The sequence below is a fragment of the Archocentrus centrarchus genome, chromosome 18 (genome assembly GCF_007364275.1).
Source record: "Archocentrus centrarchus isolate MPI-CPG fArcCen1 chromosome 18, fArcCen1, whole genome shotgun sequence".
Lineage (NCBI taxonomy): Eukaryota > Metazoa > Chordata > Actinopteri > Cichliformes > Cichlidae > Archocentrus > Archocentrus centrarchus.
Window position 1 is genome coordinate 12,157,229 of NC_044363.1, and position 15,765 is coordinate 12,172,993.

Here is a 15,765-nt window from a genome sequence, read left to right on the forward strand (position 1 = left end):
ACTAGATTAAGATTAAGATAGTGTTTATTTGTCACATGCACAGTTATACACAGTACAATGCACAGTGAAATGTATTTTGTACCTGCAACCATATATACACACACATATAAATAAGAAGAATAAAAAAAAAAAAAAAAGTAATTCACACTATACACTATACTCTATATACTATACAGTGTGAATTACTTTTTTTTTTTAATTTTTATTCTTCTAAGCCAGAGGACTAACTGTTCCTAAGGAAGCACAAAGGTTAAAGGACATGTGCTTTCAACAGCTCTGTCAAATGCATAAATAGGTATAACCTTTAAGGCAATGTCTCCAACTGAGCAAGCATGAGCTGCCTTAGTTGTACATACAGATCCACTGTATCAAACACATCATTTGTGAAGCCCAGAGCATGTTCAGCCATCAGTTCTACACAGAGATGAAAGACATCCTCATCACATGGAAAGTCTTTGAACACACATTCTTCAAGGCAGGCTTCAACTTTCTCCATATTGACATGCTGGAGACAGTCTCTCGCTCCATAGATGTCTGGGAGGGCATACATAAAAGACGGTCGACCATGAGGACTGCGGGAGTTGTGGACTGGGCATATTCTGTGGTCGTTCCAAGCCAAAGCAACTTCGTTTAATTCCTCCTTGATGACAAAAATACACACAAGTAACATTTTTAATTTAAACATGTACAAAAAACAACTAACTTCTGCATAAATTATGTTAGATTACGTGACACCATTATTGTACCTTTGTAATGCAAACTTTGTTCTAATTTCACTATTTTTAAGATTAAGATTAAGATAGTGTTTATTTGTCACATGCACAGTTATACACAGTACAATGCACAGTGAAATGTATTTTGTACCTGCAACCATATATACACACACATATAAATAAGAAGAATAAAAAAAAAAAAAAAAAAGTAATTCACACTATACTCTATAGAGTATACAGTGTGAATTACTTTTTTTTTTAATTTTTATTCTTCTAAGCCAGAGGACTAACTGTTCCTAAGGAAGCACAAAGGTTAAAGGACATGTGCTTTCAACAGCTCTGTCAAATGCATAAATAGGTATAACCTTTAAGGCAATGTCTCCAACTGAGCAAGCATGAGCTGCCTTAGTTGTACATACAGATCCACTGTATCAAACACATCATTTGTGAAGCCCAGAGCATGTTCAGCCATCAGTTCTACACAGAGATGAAAGACATCCTCATCACATGGAAAGTCTTTGAACACACATTCTTCAAGGCAGGCTTCAACTTTCTCCATATTGACATGCTGGAGACAGTCTCTCGCTCCATAGATGTCTGGGAGGGCATACATAAAAGACGGTCGACCATGAGGACTGCGGGAGTTGTGGACTGGGCGTATTCTGTGGTCGTTCCAAGCCAAAGCAACTTCGTTTAATTCCTCCTTGATGACAAAAATACACACAAGTAACATTTTTAATTTAAACATGTACAAAAAACAACTAACTTCTGCATAAATTATGTTAGATTACGTGACACCATTATTGTACCTTTGTAATGCAAACTTTGTTCTAATTTCACTATTTTTAAGATTAAGATTAAGATAGTGTTTATTTGTCACATGCACAGTTATACACAGTACAATGCACAACATGTTAATGTATATACATAGGCACAGTTGTGGCTTAGATCATGATGTATGCATTTTAATTTATTTTTAGCTAAAACTGTATATGTATAATATGGGGATTTGAATTCTTATTTATTTATTAGTTTTGGCCCACTATAAATGATCAATTTCAGAGACACATATAAACCCACATAATGAATTTGTAATATGTGTACCTTGATATTCATTTTAATATATTTATCTGAAAAAAAGAGATCAGATTTAAAACTATAATTTTCATGTGTACTTTAATGTATACAGTATTTCAGCAATATGCCAAAGGCCATGTATGCTGCTAAAACAGTCAGTTACAACAGATATCAGTAGGTAAACTCACCTGTATAATGTGAAGAAAGCAGAACTGGACCAATGATTTGTCCAAGAACGAGTCTGAGAAGTGTCCATCCTCTCTTAGTTTGTCAAACAGGTCGATCCAGTACTGGACACACTGACTTCGTAAGATTAGCCACCATCTTTCAACACGCTGATTTCCTGTACTTGCTCCAAAAGTGACATGATCAGTTTCTGAATCACTGTCTGAAAAATGTAAAAACCTTTGCATCTGGGCCACATGGACGTTTTCTGTTCCTAAATCTAATCTCACTCGATCAGGGCATCCACCATGTTGAATCACGGCATCCATGTAGTAACCAGCAATCACTCTGGGGTCATTATTTGTCTTGTAAGCTTCAAGCCATATAACGCTCCTTGAGAAGCCGTCAATACATCCACTTATTGCAATTCCAAATGGCTTAAGCTTATCGTATCCGTCGATGTGCCACACATAGTTGGGGCCTCTGCTATGATACACTCGCCTCCGCAGTCGTCTACGGGACCTTAAATCCACACCTTCACCGTCGAGTAAACGGAGCAGAAGACGAACTGTTTCTCTGTCAGTCACAATTCCATTCATCCAACACTTCTGGTGCATCCAGCGATATCCATGTGACTGACCTGAGTTTTCCAGTTGCGCTTGTATAAAAGCCGCCACCTCTTCCACCTCAGTTTTGTTCTTTCTGCGCCAAAGTCTGTTCTTGTGTAAGATCCTTTCGAGGGTGCGTTTGCTGATAATGATGCCATGTGATTCAGCTAATAACGCAAGGATTTCATCGTTTGTAAATCCTCGCTGAAAGTACTTAGCAATTTGCTCATTCATGATCGGATCTGTACTGGTAGCTTAGCTGTAGCATTGATAACTGGTGTCTTCCGGGTTTTATTTCCGTAACAAGGAAATGACGTACCATCACCACGCATCTTGATTGGCTTTGCTAACTCGAAATTTCGAATTATTAACTCAAAATTTTGAGTTATTAACTCGAAATTTTGAGTTATTTTCTTGAAATTTCGAGTTATTAACTCAAAATTTCGAGTTAATAACTCAAAATTTTTAGTTATGGATGGCGATTTTTTTTTTTTTTAGTGGCGGAAACGAGCTTCCATAATTTTCAACATCATATTTGAAAGAAAATAAAAATGGAAATTCTTGAGGGATATTTTACTATGCTTTACACATGCAGATTTACATATTTGCTGCTACTAGGGAAATATGTATAGCAAAACTAAGATCAGAGAGGTGAAATGGCCAAATAATGCTCCTGGCCTTGCTTCCCTTCCACCTGGTCTCCTGCACACACAGAATATCTACCTTCCTTCTCTCCATCATAACAACCAGCTCTCTCCCTTTACCAGTCATAGTTCCTACATTTGAAGTCCCTACTCTCACCTCCACATTCCTGCCTTTCCTTTATTCTTGCATCCTTCTAAAACACCTCCTATTTCTTCCTCCTTTGGCTTTGGCCAACAGTAGCACAGTTTCCACCGCCTCCTGTTGGGCAACAACACCGGAAACAGTCGCTGTTGACCTGGGCCCTGATTGATCCCATATGGAAACCTCACTCTTGATGAGCCGTAAGCTTTACACACACACACACACACACAAATTATAATTTTATACTTTATATTATTATTTTTCACCAACCACAATCACAGGTTTGCTAACACCACACAATTACACAGAGACAGTGACAGATGAGGCTGTTAATGACTTGGGTTTATTTAAATACACAAAACTCTGCACATCAGTTAAATTTCTTTTCCACTTTTTATCCTAATGGACTGATAGAATAAACTGCAGAGGGTGGATCGACCCCAGTTCACCACATAATGTATTTGTGTAGTTCGTGATACTCAATAAATAAAAGCAGAAGGTTTGCATGAGTGTACAGCAGTCTTTGTGGGTGATTTGTGTTTTTCTGAATGTGATATACATGTTTATGTGTTTATGCCAAAATAAATTTTATTGCTAAGTGTTTTTCCAATTTCTCCAAAGATTAAATGAAAAACAGGCAAATATTTTTTCTTCTATTGTCAAAGTAGGATTTCCCAGAACACCAAGCATGAGAAATGTCCATCAAACACACAACACACAAAATCTTTGCAAAGAATTAAAAACCTCGGTTGTCCCCTACCAGATGTTTTCCTTACATTTTGTTAAACAAAATTAAATAGCACAGGATGAAAAAAACTCCATGGCTGTGGAATTAATTGTAGGTCAAGGTTTGTATTTTAATGGTAAGCTGATACAAGAATACTGTAATTCGCCTGATATATCTGAGGCTTTAAAATATATTTTCAAGAATTATTGGAAAACAATCAAACAAAAAGAGTAGGAGCTGTAATTTATTTCTTTTTTTTTCAATTCATGTTTTTTTTTTCAGTTTATTTCTTTAGAACTTTTTCTTTCAGTGGCATTAACAAGCTTCCATATTTGGTCATTCGAGGATTCCAAAACTCTGATAAAATAATTGCAATAATTACATTTTTTTAAAATAAATAGTTGTAAGAAAATAACTTTTAAATTGGGGTGGGGGATTGAATACAGTGAGCATTTAGCTACTAAATGTTTAGTAACCATCAGTCATCAAATTAGCGCTGAAGTTCTGTAGATTTTGGGACATCTGCTACATATCAACAAACTTATTATCTGAGGGGAGATGACTATCTATACATTATGCAACACATATTATCATCAAAACCTCAATTTAGAAAAATGAAAGTTTCTTAATGGAAAACTATGCTATACTTGTGAAGACATTGTTTTAGTAGCACTATGTTTGACTGACTGCAGGAAGAGTAGCTGTACTTGTTCCAGCTAATGTAGATCAAAATAAATAAATATACAGACTAAACAGATATATTTAATTGATTTCTCTGTTCCAATGGATTGGCATTTCTTTTTTTCTCTCTTTTCCAGATATGTCATCAAACTCATCGTTCTCCGCTGGGTCCTTTTTTGATCTGTGCCATTCCTCCACAAACACCTCCATCTCTTTTTATATGCAGTGTCTCATATCTGGACCAAGCTCCTTCATCTTTCGTGCATATAGCCTCACAACCATCTTCCTCGTCCTACCTCTCTGCATCCTCATCCTCCAACATGGTCTCCAAGAATGGTGGAAAAAGCGCTCCACCTCCACAGAAGTAACACTGAGTCACTCTGACAGCTTCACCTACAACATGGCCATCGTTGACCTGCTGTATGTTGTTGCATCTATATTCAGATATTGCGGGATCTCCACAAATAATTTAAACATATTACACATGGTGTTCATTCTTTTGTCTTTTGCCACATTTGGACAGCTCTTCTTTCACACGCTCACCTGTGTGGAGCGCTACCTGGCTGTTGTTCATCCCGTCACTTATCTGAGTCTAAAAAAAGAAAGAGGGGTCAGAATCAGGAATATCACTATAGGCTGTGTCTGGCTGCTTTGCTTTGCATTAATTGCTTCCCTAATGATTGAAGATGACATCATCATCATTATGAATTTCTTCCTCTTGATATCATTTTTAATCATCTCCTCCTTCTGCAGCCTTTCTGTTCTCTGTGTCCTGATTCATCCAGGCCCAGGAGAACAGGGCGGGAACAGACAGAGGGTCAACCAATCAAAGCTCAGGGCATTTTATACCATTGTGACCATTCTGGGAATGTTGGTGTTGAGGTTTGTTTGGAATGTGGTTTGGACTGTAGAGTATATTTCTGAGGGAAATGATGGATGTGTGTTAATGTCATGTGTTAACTGGTTTAATCTGCCCAGCAACCTTGTGTTGCCCCTGCTGTTTCTACACAGAAAAGGTAAATGTATGCCTTGCAATAATAACAAATAATGAAGTTAATTGTTTTTGGATACAACAAATACACAACATGAAAGTAAAATTACCAAAAAAAAAAAGCTCCCTTTTGGATAATTTTATTCCTTTTTTTGACATGTGGTTGCAGAATAACCCAAAGCTGAAAATAAATTGAATAGTACTGATACAAATATATTATTCAGTTTTTCTCAAGATTTGAGAAACAGAATGACACAGTAGCAAGGAAAGCCATCCCTCCACCCAATGACCAGGTGCTACATCTGTCCACCTCTGAAGTGAGGAAAACACTGTTTAGATTCGATCCACGGAAGGCTGCTGGACCAGACCAAATTCCAGGTCGTGTGCTGAGAGAATGTGCAGACCATAGAATATTTATGAACAGAATGCTGTTCATAGACTTCAGCTCAGCATTCAACACAATCATCCCCCCACCAGCTGGTAGGGAAACTAGTCCAGCTGGGTCTGAACACCACCCTCTCCAACTGGGTCCAAGACTTCCTGGTAGGAAGACCACAGGCAGTCAAAATAAGAAACAGGATCTCCAACATCATCACGTTGAGCACAGGAGCTCCCCAAGGATGCTTGCTCAGTCCTCTGCTGTTCACACTCCTAACCCATGACTGTGTAGCCACACACAGCTCAAACCACATCATCAAATTTGCTGATGGCACAACAGTGGTGGGGTTGATTAGTGAGAACAACGAAGCCTTGTAGAGGAGGTGTCATAGCTCAGCAGCTGGTGTGCTGAAAAAAATCTGTCCCTCAATGTGGACAAAACAAAGGAACTAATCATTGATTTCAGGCAACCTCCAGGCAAACACACTCCACTGATCCTTAATGACCTCCCAGTTGAGACTGTCCAGAGCAGTGTTAATTTTGACAGCAAATTTTGATTTAGTTTTAGTCATAGTCTTTTGATGAAAATGTAATTTAGTTTCAGTCACAATTTAGTCATCTGAATAGTTTTAATTTTAGTCAACGAAATTATCATAAGAATATAGTCGACTAAATCTACAGTCGATTTAGTCGACTAAAATATAAAGTGTAAAATGTGTAAAATGCAAATGCTTTTTCTTCACTTCCCTTGAATTATTCATTATACACACTTACACAAAATTAAACATTTTTTAAAAGTTATGCAATATTATTAATAATATTAACTTTAGTGTTTCACCTGCTTCCCACACACCTGATCATTAACACCACCTTACTGAGATAATACAGCGTTTTACAGCAGGACACTCTGAAAGGTACAGGGCAGTGTTCAGGACTAAGATTAGGAAAGGCTAATCCACAGCGGTGTGGAGATTTTCTCTAAACACAAACGCTAAACTGGGAAAAACACTTTACCCTGCATGACATTAAAATGCTTACCTTTGCATGGAGGTCTGGGTGACTGGTTTTTTTAACATTTGTTGTGTTTTTACCAGAGATAGTCGCCCCACATGGTTTACACATCGTTTTGTTCATCACGGTATCAAAGGACAAATGTGTCCATACATCGACTCTTCTCTTTCTCCCTGCTGACATTGTTTACATAACTTAGTTCTATCAGAAGTAAAGAGAAATCACAGGCTAGTTTGGTCTTCCCAGGTTTAGAGCAAATTTGTGCATCTGTGCATTTGATTGGATGTTTTCCTAACTTGTCCCGCCCTGTCACAAAATTAAATCAGTTCTGATTGGATTTCGTCCCCGCCAAGCATTTTCATCTCGTTTTCATTTGTTGACAAAAGTGTCAATTAATTTTGTTATCGTTTTTATCATTTTAGGTAGTTTTTATTTAGTTATCATCTCGTTATCTTCATGAAAAAAAGGGTCGTCGACGAAAACTATGACAAAAATATTTCGTCAACAAAATTAACACTGGTCCAGAGCACCAAGTTTCTGGGCGTCCACATCACAGACAACCTCTCATGGACTATGAACACCACACACATCACTAAGAAAGCCCAACAAAGACTCCATGTCCTGCACAAGCTCTAGAAAGCCCACCTCCCCTCCCCAATCCTGACAACTTTCTACAGAGGGACTATTGAGAGTATCCTCAGCAGTGCATCACAGCATGGTTTGGAAACTGCACAGCTGCTGAAAGGAAGGCCCTGCAGCAGATTGTGAGAACGGCCGAAAAGATCACGAGGACCTCTCTTCTCACCCTCTCTGACATCTATAACACCCAATGCCTGCTGACTTTGGGACACCTTTGGGATGAATTAGAGCAGAGACTGTGAGCCAGGCCTTCTCATCCAACACTGTCCAACAGCGTCTGACCTCACAAATCTACTATTGGAAGGATGGTAAAAAATTTCCATAAACACACTCCTGAACTTTGTGGAAAGCCTTTCCAGAAGAGTTGAAGCTGCGATAGCTGCAAAGGGTGGGCCAACATCATATTAAACCTTATGGATTAAAAATGGACGTCAGCTCAAGTTCATATCTGTGTGTAAAGCAGACAAGTGAACCCATTTACCAATATAGTGTATGTAAGACATGTCTCATATTTTAACAGATTCTGAAATGACCTAAAATGTTGTGAAATGACCTATTACAAAAAGTGAAATGATCACTTTTTGCCATAGGCCACCTTAAATTATTAATATTTTTTAAGTAGAGGGAATAAAAAGCCACCAAACAAAAAAAGTGTTCATGTGGCTTTCACATAAAAACTAAGTACACGATTACTGCTTCCACAGGAATTAAAAGGGTAAGTATCAGCCAGGTGATGCTAAATAAATTCACACTAATAACTGATCATCAGAGTTCTGCCGTAAAAGCAAAGGTTTTGGCAGTTTGCTGATCTGAAGCATTCACGTGTGTTAACACAAGGCCACAATCTTCCCTGGAATGGACTTCCCACCAAATTCACCCCAAGGTCAGACCATGAATTGCTCAGACTGTGCAGGCCTCAGTTAGAGTTAAACGTTAAAATTACAATTAGGTAAACAAAAAGACCAAGTATGACTTATTTGCAGTGGTTACAAGGAGAAAGCCTCTTCTCCTGAATAAGTAAAATTTATGCTGCATGAAGCATAATTTGAAGCACAGTTTGGAACTTTATACAAAGATTATTAATAAAAACTTAAGTTTGTTCGCCATGCATGTAACACATTTTAACACATCACTACTAAACTGCAGTTATAGGTGTGATTTAAATAAGAAAACTACACAAATAAACACTCACAAAGCGAACAGTTGATGATGCTGTTTGTTTTGGATACACATAAAAAAATGGCTGCACAACATTTGAATTTTTTTGCAGTGTTCATCTGCTGATAAATTACTGAATCATTCATCACTCTAATATTACAGATAAACAAAGTTCTGTATGTGGAGTACATACAGGTGGATGCATTATTACTGTAATTGTTATTTTATCAAGTGACTATTAATTTGTCAGTTCATCATTGTCACATGGATTTATTTGAATAAACTATATTTAAATTGTACTTAGAGAGACAGAGAGGGGTGGAGTGAGGCTCTGATATGTTCTCACAGGAACAGGAGTCCACAGAGAAGACACACAGAGAGGGAGCAGGAAACAAACACTGATAAGGTTGGTGTTCCTGTTGATTTTTGTAGAATTAAATTTGATTTAAATTAGTAAATAAATAAAATGTTTATATAGAGTTACACAGCTGACACCATCTTGTAAATGTTGTATTTTTCTGACTAACTGTACAAGTTGTTTTATGTTGTAGACTTCATAATATTGTCAGGATTTTGAGTCAGTATGTGACAGAAAACATTGAAAACTGTGATCAGACAGATAGTTTAGATGTATCGTAATATGAGAGAATGACATATAGATATATTGGGTTCATCACTTCATCATGTCTGTCTTGGCATGTCTGCACAGCTGAACTTATTTCATTATTTAGTAACTTAGAGCACTAAAAGAGGAAATGCAAAGGTTACAGACATTTCACAGGTAAAAGTTGTGTGAGTCACAATATTTTCAACAACATATTTGAAAGAAAATAAAAAGAGAAATTCTTGAGGGATATTTTACTATGCTTTACACATGCAGATTTACATATTTGCTGCTACTAGGGAAATATGTATAGCAAAACTAAGATCAGAGAGGTGAAATGGCCAATAGTGCTCCTGGCCTTGCTTCCCTTCCACCTGGTCTCCTGCACACACAGAATATCTACCTTCCTTCTCTCCATCATAACAACCAGCTCTCTCCCTTTACCAGTCATAGTCCCTACATTTGAAGTCCCTACTCTCACCTCCACATTCCTGCCTTTCCTTTATTCTTGCATCCTTCTAAAATACCTCCTATTTCTTCCTCCTTTGGCTTTGACCAACAGTAGCACAGTTTCCACCGGCTCCTGTTGGGCAACAACACCGGAAACAGTCGCTGTTGACCTGGGCCCTGATTGATCCCATATGGAAACCTCACTCTTGATGAGCCGTAAGCTTTACACACACACACACACACACACACACACACACACACACACACACACACACACACACACACACACACACACACACACACACACACAAGTGTGTTTTGCTATCTTTGTGGGGAATTTCCATTGACTTCCATTCATTTCTACAGCCTAAACCTTACCTTTACCCTTTTCCTAACCCTAACCCTAACCTAAACTCAATTCATACCTTAGCCCTAACTCTGACCCCTGACCCAAAAACAGGGTTTCCCCTTGTGGGGACAAGGTTCCAGTCCCCACAAGGAGCAATTGGTCCCCACAATGTAGTATATGTCAGGAAAATTGTCCCCACAAGGTATTATAAACATACGCACACACACACACACACACACACACACACACACACACACACACACTTTTCACTTAGATGTTGAACTTCCTTTACGAGTTTATTGCTCAGTCTATAAGCTATCTGCTAAGGCTTTAGACAAACCTAGTTACATAAAAGGTACCCTCTGGGGTGTGCACGCAGTTGCCATCAGGATGTGTGGCTTCAGGTCTTGTGAGCTCCTAGTGGCTGTAGATGGCCTGGGGCCTCTGGGTCCTTCCCTGTTTGCCTCTGGATCACAGAAAGCATGATTGCAGTTTCTGCCCTCCTTATTGAGTACATTCCATGATAGAGGTGCATACACACACATTGCTGCAAACAGTAAAATTGTCTGTATGTGTGTATGTATATCTGCTTTTCTTTGATTACACTGGTCAACAACAAATTTGTTGTCTGTGTTTTTTCAGCTGATTTAGGACGAATCTGATGCGCTGAATCCAAAAATCACATTGGTTTTGCTCAATCAGGTCAAGTTTTTGAGCTATGGCCACATGTCATTTTTTATGTTTTTGTTCACATGTACGCATGTGTGGAGCATTTTAGAAGAAGTAGGTGGGGTAAAATGCAATGTCGAATAATTGTTTTGATTGTAAATGATTATTTTAATGACAAGAAGTATTCAGGTCCGGTAGTTCTGGGTGATTATGTTGAAAAGGGATCAGTTTTAAGTCATAAAACCTCGAAGTCTTCCAAAAATTGGTGCAGCAAAGCATAAAGTTGGTGGATCAAAACTAAAGTTAATGGAGCAGCCACCCCACGAAGTGTATAGGAAAGTTTGCCTCTGTACCCATCGCTCACTCGACTACACTGAAGGAGAAGTTTGAAGCGGTGAAATATGTGCTGGAGAAAATTGGTTATGATCAGCATAAGTGGTTTATTTGTGTTGACCTGAAGATGGTGAACTTTTTGTTGGGACAACAGTCTGGCTTCACCAAGTACTCATGTTTTCTGTGCATGTGGGATAGTAGGGACCGTGCTCAGCTGTGCGGGAGGAATTGGTGCCTTGCAAAGAAAGGAACATCATCAACGACCCTCTGGTGGACAGAGACAGAATACTCTTCCCACCGCTTCACATCAAGCTCGGCTTAATGAAGCAGTTCACCAAGGCTCTGGACAAGGATGGTGACTGTTTCACTTACTTGTGCCAGGCTTTTCCAGGATTGACCATGGAGAAGTTGAAAGCTGGCATCTTTGACAATCCTCAGATCCGTCAGCTCATCAGAGATCCAGAGTTCGAAAACTCAATGAACGAAGTGGAACTGGAAGCGTGGAAGGCATTTGTTCTGGTAGTGAAGAACTTTCTTGGCAACAATAAGGCCAGAAACTATGCAGAACTTGTCAACAACATGCTGACCTTTCAGAAACCTGGACTGCAACATGAGCATCAAGATGCACTACCTATTTTCACATATGGACCGGTTTCCTGAGAACCTGGGTTCAATGAGTGACGAGCAGGGGGAGAGATTCCATCAGGACATGAAAGAGATGGAGTCCCTGCCGCTGGGCATTCCAGGAGTTCGAAGAAATGGAAGTTCAAGCCCTGAAGTTTGAACAATGGTGAAGCAACATGCAATTTACGTGTACTTACCTTTATCATTGCCCACCATTCAGTTTACAGTAATCGATGTTTCTATCAGGTAATCAATATATGTTGTTGGAAAAACATTTTTTTCTCTTAAAAACATATTTAGGATGATATGTGTTGACAAAAATCAGCTGATAATGCCACAAAAATGTAATCGATTTTGTCACAAGATCTGATTTTTTTTTTAAATCAACTTAGCACAACAACCTAACCTGATGGAGAAAAACGGATGCCATTTCCTGATTCAGCAGGGCAAAAATACCCTAAATCAGTTGTAGAAATCTAGACAACATTCAAAAAGTAAAAAATTGTTGCCCAGTGTTATTCTTTTTCCTTTCTCCCCTTTGTTTCTGTTTTCCCCCCTTTTTTCTCTCTTTTTTTATCCCTCTTTTCTATCCCCTTCCTTATTGACTGTCAGACCTGGCATAAATAACTAAATAAAAAAATAAAAATACAAACATCAACAATAATAGCCTATAGAAAACTTATAGAGCTGTTCTTGTAAAAGGAAATATGTTTGGTACATCAGTGCATTTGGATCATCATTCTGATTGTGAAAACTGCCAGAAAAAAAAAGATAAAACATTAATTATTCACTTTTCTGTCTTTGGAATTACTAAACTTTATGCACAAGGTCCTACTACTGTCTAATAACTAAAATAAAAATAATAATATTCAAAATGTACACGATACAAGGTATTGTCACGGCTGGTGTGGCAGGCAGGACAGAGAAGACCTCAAAACAGGACGTAAGGCGAGAGCTGATTTGTACTCAACCTTTATTGAAAATAAACACAAAGGGACAAGGCTGAACAGGGGCCAAGGCCAGCTATACAAAGACTAAATACTTAAAACTACACACTCGAAACTCGAAACACAGCATGGATGGTAACCTAAACATTACAGTGACTCAGGACCTGACAAAGGACAAAGACAAAAGCAGACAATAAATACACAAGGGCTAATGACTGGAGTAACAACAGGTGGGATGACAACTGAACACAATTACACAGAGGAGACAAGGGGAAGCAAAACAAAACATAACACACAAGGAACACGAGACTATCGAAATAAAACAGGAAGTGACCAATCCTAACACACACGCAGACCTAACACAGCAAACCTGACAGAAGGAATCAAACATCAGAATCAGAATCAGAATCAGAATCTTTATTGTCATTGTACACAGAAGTTGCACAACGAAATTTAAAATGCATTCCTTTCTAGGTGCCTCAGACAATAAATAATATAATAATAAAAATATGAGTGATAAAAATGATTACTAAAATACAGTGCACAATAGTAAATTAACAGACGAATCTAGCCCCAATACACACCAACGCACGCACACAGTCAGCACTACCACCCCACATCACTGTCCAAACCACACAGAGTTCAGTTCAATGATAGCCCTGGCATAAAAGCTGTTCCTCAGGTGCCGTTTACACGAGACCGTTTTCATTTTGAAACGGTGTCGTTTTGATGCGTTTCGGCCTTGCGTTTACACGACAACGGTGTCGTTTTGATGCGTTTCGGCCTTCTGTTTACACGACAACAGAGTGAAAACGATGTGTTTCAGAAACGGGGTCCAGAGTGGAGCGTTTCAGAAACGCACCGGCTTGCGTTTTCGTGTAAACACTTGAAACCGGGGTGATTTGAAAACGCTCGACTCGCACATGCGCACTATGGTTGCGACGGCCAGTTTTTCGCGCACGCGCAAACTGATAAACAGTACTCGCGGATTCACGAGTGCTTCTTATGCTTTTCCTGTGTTTTTACCGTTTTGTAATTCAGCGTTGTGTGCAGCAGCGATCCAACCTCATCATCTGTCCACACAAAACCTCTCACATTGGCCGTTTTGTAAGTAATGAACAATTTGCCGCACTACCTACTGTGTCACTCCACGCATGCGCGTCTTGCATAAACAAACTTTGCAAAGAGAAAACCAACGCTAACTTGTGGCCTGGCATGGGAACTACATCGTTTTCATCGTTTCACATGTCCTCGTATAAACGCGGATCGTTTCTGAAACGCCATCGTGTAAACGAAAGGCTGAAACGCATCAAAACGACACCGTTTCCAGTGAAAACGGCTTCGTGTAAATGGCACCTGAGTCTGTTTGTTCTGGCCTTCATGTGTCTTCAACACAAGGAAACAACGGGAAGGGAAACTAAACACTGAACACCAAAACAACAAACTGAGAAACCAAACAATAAGAAACACAACACGAAAAATACAACAAAACAAAACTACGCAAAGAGGAACTTGACCCACTGGGCCACCGGCCCACAACCATGACAGGTATATTTGTACACACACACACACACACACACACACACAAATTATATTATTATTTTTAACCAACCACAATCACGGGGTCACTTAACAATACAATTTCACAGAGACAGTGACAGATGAGGCTACTGATGACTTGGATTTATTTAAATACACAAAAATCTCCACATCAATTAAATTATTTCCATTTTTTATCCTAATGGACTGACATAATAAACTGCAGAGGGTGGATCGACCCCAGTTCACCACATAATGTATTTTGCGGAGTACGTGATAATCAATAAATAAAAGCAGGAGAAGGTCTGCATGAGTGTACAGCAGGGTTATTATAGTTAATAAAAACAAATGAAATAACAAAAACTGAAATTGAAAGAAACATTTTTGTTAACTGAAATAAACAAAAACTATAATTAAAAGGAAAAAACAATAACTAACTAAAACTGAATTGTGAGTTTACAAAACTAAAACTAACTGATTATACAGAGTTATAGATAAACTAACCTTCCTTTTCTTGTTTGTCATTTTATTTAAAAGCCGTGTGGATTGATATGAGATCAGTTTTCTGCTCTTTGAGTTTCTCTGGGAGCGCCGTCGGGCAGGTGTGTGTGTGCATGTACTCACCAAGCTGTTCCACAAAGTAATGGCAGCGGTCTGCTGAGAAAGAAGCAGAGTCCCATATGGAGCTTCTTCGAGTATGATAGCACAGATAGAAGCGAGTGTGTTGTTGTGGATGATGAAAACATGTGTGGAACACTTCTCAGTCAGGAAAAACCACCAACATCAAAGTAGACCTGAGAAGCGCACAACAGCTATGGAAACCGCTCTGAACCTACGATGTAACCTGATGTGCACCTCTGGAGAAACGTGCCTACTCGTCGGGTCCACACAGCCCGCAATGCTGTGATTAACCTGTTCGGTCCTTGTGCGTTTCTGGCTACTTTATTAGTTAGAGAATAACAATCAAGAATAATAATCAAAGCATCAATATAAGGACTCACAAATGTCAGCAAATTCCTGGAGGGAGACTGCTGAAACTATCGGAATGGACGTGAAGGAACGAAGAAAGTGAAAAAACAGGAAGAAATATGTTTGCAGCCAAAAAAACTGAGCACAAAGAGCGAGGACCAAAAAAAGTCTCACCATATAAAACACCAGCATGGCACCAAAAGGTAATTAACACACACAATCCAGCGTTAGCTCCGCATTTGTTTATTTGTGAAGGAATACACCTGAAACACTTTAATTAAAAAATTAAGACATATAATATATTAAAGCATCAGAAAATATCACACATGTACACGCGGGGCTCAGAG

At 38.8% G+C, this 15,765-nt stretch overlaps 1 protein-coding gene across 2 annotated transcripts; it reads right to left on the minus strand.

The window, feature by feature from the left end:
- Positions 1-192: 192 nt before the first annotated feature.
- LOC115797330 (uncharacterized) lies at positions 193-2,872 on the minus strand. Of its 2 annotated transcripts, XR_004021402.1 has the most exons (3): positions 1,979-2,872; positions 1,002-1,416; positions 193-590 (listed from the first exon to the last, which is right to left on the minus strand). XR_004021402.1 is itself a non-coding variant. In XM_030753885.1 (2 exons), exons 1-2 carry the CDS (start codon positions 2,795-2,797, stop codon positions 1,081-1,083), a joined length of 1,155 nt encoding a protein of 384 aa, XP_030609745.1. In that variant the 5' UTR covers positions 2,798-2,872; the 3' UTR covers positions 988-1,080. The 2 variants fall into 2 exon arrangements, 1 of the variants encoding a protein (XP_030609745.1); XM_030753885.1 differs by lacking the exon at positions 193-590 and having other exon boundaries at positions 988-1,416.
- Positions 2,873-15,765: the final 12,893 nt, after the last annotated feature.

Bases quoted from the DNA above. Each gene is read 5' to 3' on its own strand.
- LOC115797330 (XM_030753885.1), bottom strand. From the start codon at position 2,797: ATGAATGAGCAAATTGCTAAGTACTTTCAGCGAGGATTTACAAACGAT. The intron at 1,417-1,978 runs GTGAGTTTACCT...TTTGTCATCAAG, and splicing joins GCTTTCTTCACATTATACAG to GAGGAATTAAACGAAGTTGC.